Source organism: Monopterus albus, unplaced genomic scaffold (genome assembly GCF_001952655.1).
Source record: "Monopterus albus unplaced genomic scaffold, M_albus_1.0 scaffold49.1, whole genome shotgun sequence".
Lineage (NCBI taxonomy): Eukaryota > Metazoa > Chordata > Actinopteri > Synbranchiformes > Synbranchidae > Monopterus > Monopterus albus.
The window spans coordinates 1,098,447-1,104,479 of record NW_018127929.1 but is presented as its reverse complement, the minus strand read 5'-3'; the positions used below and the strand labels follow the sequence as shown (position 1 = coordinate 1,104,479).

Sequence of the window (6,033 nt, the reverse complement as noted above, 5' to 3'; positions counted from 1 at the left end):
TTTTTTTTTTTTTTTTACTTGTTCACATTTATTTAATTAGATCTAGTTTCTCAGCATCTCATTTGTGTAACCTTGACATGCTTACCCCGGTACCAAATTTCAGGTTAAGGATGTGGACCTCTGCCTTGTCCTCTGTCACGAAGCTGGTCCAACAGCCAGTTAGCATCTCCCTCACGTAGACCCATGGGTTGTCATTAAGCATGTTTGGTTCACACGTCTGACTTGAGGCTAAAGGAAATCAAGTGCAAATGGTTGAACAGTGTCAGCAGGATATAATCAAGTCAATAATTTCTTAGAGCCAACATTAACATGAAACTTTTTTTTGTTATGTATACTTATTTGTCAAATGCAGGTGAGTGCAGGATTAAGGCTCTGTCCATAACAACCCTGTCGTATCTGGGCACAAACTTGAATGAAGCCCTATTTGTAGAAAAGCCAGAAAGCAATTATTCAACAGACAGATGAACCCAGCTGTGTTACAGATTCCCTGTCTGAATAGGACTAAACTTGTTATTAGTCATTCTGAAAGCTTTTCCCTGGTCTCAGCGCATGGATGTTAAATGTGTGGGTAGGACTACGTTGTTTAAAAGCGGATCTGCTGGTTCATGTTTAACAGATGTGTCAGGATATGGAGCTACAGTCATCTATCAAGCCAGCTCACTCTGGTCTCTGCAGTGATCCTGCTGTTTAACCTGGGGATCTGTGTCTCAGGAGGCTGAATTCATCAAGCCCAGGCTGTGCGGTCATGGATGAGGTTGGGGATAAATGCCTTGAATTTGACCTGGGCTCTGTGTGTGTGCTCTATTGTATTAGATCAGATTGAGTATGCATGTGCACACGCTCACTTTAATATGCCTGAAGTTACTGACAAAATATCCTTCAGCAAACTTCCTATTTCCTGAATAACAGTGGAGACAGAATGCAAAGGGTAAAGCATCTCTTTCAGCTCCATCTCCCACCTATTGCTGATTAGAGATAGAAGGATCTGACTAGAGAATTATGGGAGTTCTGTCGCTTTGCAGTTTTGGTTGCAACCACCATGGCTGATAATGACTCCAATCTGGATTTAGGCATCAGGATGAAGGCTTAAAGCCACTCTTGTTGATAATGGAGAGGACTCTCATGGGATCAGTTAGAACTACTCTATCTTGTGCCTAATTACTAGATCAGCATATTTGCAGTAGGGTGCCTATAAGCAATATATGCCAAAGCATCTGCTATGCATGTCTGAGTCACCCCCAAAACAGCTGGTGCTGACACATAAGCAAGTGTGATAACATAACAGAAACAACAAATTTAGTACACCAGTGCTGCATGACATTTCGCTCCACTGGCTTTTGTGATGTATTGGGTCTGCAGACAGCAATCTTTCACAGAGAGAAAAGATGTAGAGTAAAACAGGTGTGATGAGAAAGAACAAGGAGGAGGGAAGAAAGGGTTAAAAGGACATTGCAAGGTTTGGAAGGTCAGCAGGATGTGCCTTATTTAGAAGCGGCACTAATCAAAGACCTGAGTTGAGGCAATGTCATCTCTAACAGTGGAGGGGAATGGACAGAGACAGAGACAGACAGAGAACCACAAGAAAGAGAGAGCTAAAACAGGTTACATCACCATCTCTTTCTCCTGTTTTGTTGATCTTATAGAGTCTTTTGTTCAATTTTTTTATATCATCTGTGACCCACAATATCACTGATGAAAAAAGAGCCACTAATTTGATCACATCCTTGGTGTCAAAGGAAATACATCTTACCACTGCCAAACATCACTGGTATTTGTAGGGTTAAATAGAGAAAACATTTAGCAATCATTAGGGGGTTTCTTCATCTGCTCAGCTCTGGACTAGAAGGGTCCTGGAGATCAAGGCTGGTTTCTTGTTATTCTAACCCTCCGTGTTCATGTCTCTTTCTCAGTGTCCACATCCATAAAGCTGTGTCTCTCTTGTTTTGCTGTGACACAGTCAACAGCCCATAACTGTCACCCAAGAGGTCTTGCTACAAATCACACACACTTCATAAGACTGTGCGCAGTGTCCTTTTTATGAGTCACCATAGAATATAAAGAACACTCATTTTGGCCTCTTGACCCTGGAAATGCCAACAGCCTCACTAAGCAGTTTGCTGGTCAGTGAAGTATAGAAGAACCATTCCAGTCCTTGTCCTCCATCTACTAATATCACTCCCAACCCCCTTAATTTTCCATTCCACGGTGTTAGGTAATTTTTTAGTCAGATCGACATTGGTTAGATATTTGTTGTATTAGAAATGTTTAGTGGAGCCAGGCTGTCTAGCTCAGGCTGTTAAATGCTTAGTCATTCTCATGAGTTTTGGCAGGGTGCATATGGCCAAGGACAACTAGATAGAAAAAGTTTGCAGGCAGGAGGATATTGTTATTATTATGATATGTGTAACCGTAATTGTAATCATAATATTTTCTTATGTGTAATGTCATGACATGTCACTAAATGTCATGTCAAGATGTTCTTAGATACACACCACTAATCAACAGCCACACACACTGATTTTCTTCATGTTTTGACTATTGTTATGGTCAGCTGCAAAGCTGGCATATCAGGTGACGTCACGGTTTGACGTTCCTGGGTAGTATGGGCTAGCCCAACCAAGTGATAATATTGTATAGGCATTATGGTTCAGGGTCTTTCATACTTGATTCTGCCTGCGTGCAGGATTGGAGGTGGAAGAGATCTGGACGTGTAATGTTAATTTTACCTGTGATTCTTTGAATAAACCAGCACGGTTATTTTTTATATAATCCAAGTGGTCCGCTTCGTCTCTGGGAGTTCCTGGTTACAAAGAGCCGGAAGAAGCTTACAACGAAAATAGCTTTTAACGGGAAGACGTGTTTATGGATTGTGTATATTTACTGTACATGTTAGGTATGGTGGGAATGTGAATAGAAACCATTGGGGAATGAGGGGGGGCAGAAATGGACTTGGTTCATACAAAGTGCACATAATCAAATCTAAGCTTAAAGTTTGATTTCATCCTTAATGTGAAATCAATATCAGTACTTATAAATGTTATATTGAATTGGTATCAATAAATCTGTTTGCCTGAATAGACCACTGCTAATTACAATGTAAACAGCCAAAAGTATATAACAGCTTTAATAGATGTACATATTTAAGTGGAAACAATAAATATATTATAGCAAACTGATTGAATGCCTTTAAAATTAAGACCAATGTGGTTGCAGCCAATATTGATAATGGCTAAGTTGCAGTTAGTACAGCAGCCTTTTGAGAAAGCACGTTTTGGTGGACGGTGCCAATATCGAGATGGAACAAATAACTTATAGTGTGATGCGCTTTAAACTGCCCACAGCATTTCACCTGTCTTTCTGCAGGACCCTGGAGCCACAACTATGATGGAGAACCAAAGAATCTGGTATCCTACACACGTCCAGGGTGTATCTGCTTTTGCTTTCCTAACCTTCAGGGTATTCCACAACAAGATAAACTGGTTCACCAAATCACAAACATCTGTTTTCCACATGTTTTCAATGAATCATAGAACCACTGAACCAGCACCACTTGGCTGTGCCTGAGAAGTTGAGCTTGAGATGTAGGTAACATTTTATTGTATTAATTATAGTCATTCCCATATTTTGCTGAACATTGTCAACTTAAATATTTAATGACTATAGCTACCCTGACCTACAACATCCCAGTAATGGACTGTCTACTCTATGTGTGCATCCAAGTGTTATCTCTATTGTTTCACAATTTTAATTAAAACTGTCTGTAAAAAGTAATTAATTCAGGATGCCAACCTGAATCTCCTAAATGAAGTTTTACTGTCCAGAAAGGACCCGTATAATTATGCAGAGTGCACCATAGCTGAACAGAGGCCAGTGGCTAAGCTTGAGGTGATTTATCATTATTAGCAATCAAAGTAGCCATAAACAGTGCTGACGTCCTGTATTTTCACTTCTTCTTTTACTTCTTCTCTAAACAGACTGAACTCAAAAACTCTAAGTACAGTACCTCACACCAGCCATCGTCATCGGCTAACGTGAGCATCAGTGCACAATACTTCTCTAAAAGACTTGAACAGTGGTGACAACGGCTCATTACAAATAGCCTAGGAAATAAGTTTTATAATGTGGGTGCTCTTGGAGGCATTAGCAAGGCCAAAGAGGGATTTTAGGGTATGTAAGCAGTGCACTCAAAGCCAAATCCAATCAGCATTACATTATGCTAACAGCCCATAATCCAACTTCAGGGTAGCATTCACCACATTGTTACACACTATCTTAACAATCTGGTGATAAGACAACTGAGCAACAATAGAGCAAACTGTAATGAGATTTCTCTTAGAATGGGTGGAGAAAAAGTATAGTGCTGCAAGTAGGAACCTATGGTGGCTGGGAGTGGAGTGATGACAGAACGCCTTAAGTGAGGAGATGGATCTGTTGCCATTTCAGTCCATATGCATTCTCAGAAGCCCAGGAGCAAAGCAAAATTCGTTTCCTATATACAGTATCTCACAAAATAGTCTCATCCTCCTTTGTCATTAGCCAGTCAACACTGCAGTTTAGCATAAATGCTTGGCTTGCATCATGTGACCTGTGGCTCCTGACTGTCTGCAATAAGCAGAAGCGCTGTTCATTTTTCAGTTACTGTACATCTGATAGTCTTGTTTTGGACATGTGGATGAATGTCAGCTTTTCATTGGTTAGCAGAAATAAAAATGACCTTAACTAATTTCAGAACTGAGAGTAATAACCAGAAGGAAGTCCGGAATCCTCCAAACAATAAATCACTTTATGGAAAATAAAGCATTTCATTAATAACTAGGGGTGTGACGATACACTTAGCTAACAAGATGAGACGATACAAGATATTGGGTTCACAAGAACAAGACAATTTTTAACACCTTCAGTGACAAAATATATGACTGGAGAATAGTCTTTTATTGACTGAAAGTCACAAAATGCAAAACAATGCAGGTGCACTTTGAAATGTTTTAACTAATCATCTTGTAATGAACGTCACTGTAGTTCTACTTTCTGAGTGTGAATTATCATATGAAGTAAAAGACAACCATATGGAAGCACTGTACAAGGTTTTGCCACAAACTCGACTGACTGGCTTCTCTCAGATCTTCTAACTGTGCATGAACTATGCATGAGCTTCAAACTTCTAATTGAAGCTGTGTGTGACCTTCTGTGCTATTTTCACCCTCAATGCACAGCACCAGACGCTGACATCATCCAGCAAAGGCGCTGCATTGACCAACTGGAGGTGTGAATGCCCATGGGATGAAGACGTTTGTTTACCTTGAGTATTCACTGCTATTTACCGTCAAATTTGGGCTATAGTTAATGCACCATAATGACACTACATGCATTTTTGTTGGTACTGGATGTTAAACTGCGTTTTTATCTATCAGTGCAGACACACTGTTGATAGAATTGGTGCTATGGTAGAATAGGATATGTTACTGTATGTGATTGGCTGTTTTTAAAAAAAAAAATTCTATACTTGTGCTATTTATAGAACTTCTTGTTTTCGATAGACCCTGACGAAGGCGTTATGCCAAAACGCTTTGGTCTTTTATCTATGCATTCAAGTTATTCAGAACACTGCAAGTGCTGCCAGACTTTTTTGCTTTCCAGTTTGTATTTCAAAGAGACAAAGAGAGAGAGGGAAGAAAAGAGAGGAGGGGTAACCCTCGTCGGAGACACCGTCGAGATCAACTGTCGCCTGTGGTCCCTCAGGGTAGAGTAAGCTGTTTGTGTCCAGGGTCAGGCGACGAAGTCATGATGGGGAAGGAGGAGGGAGGGGTCAGTAGTCCTATCAGAGTTAGTCTGATAGGACTACGGGAAAACTCAAAAGCCTGTTCTGTTTGTTATTGTATACCGTCCACCTGCTCCTTATTCAGAGTTTTTAAGTGAATTCTCAGACTTTCTGTCTGATTTAGTGCTTAGTACAGATAAAATAATCATAGTAGGCGACTTTAATATTCATGTAGATGCCGACAATGACAGCCTCAACAATGCATTCTGTTCATT

At 40.2% G+C, this 6,033-nt stretch overlaps 1 protein-coding gene across 2 annotated transcripts in view; it reads right to left on the bottom strand.

Moving 5' to 3' along the window:
* eng (endoglin) overlaps positions 1-6,033 on the bottom strand; it is a 42,352-nt gene that overhangs the window by 23,939 nt on the left and 12,380 nt on the right. For both annotated transcript variants that reach the window (XM_020600925.1, XM_020600926.1), the window contains exon 3: positions 86-228. In XM_020600925.1, coding sequence (XP_020456581.1) covers positions 86-228 — 143 coding nt within the window. The remainder of the gene's footprint in view (positions 1-85; positions 229-6,033) is intronic.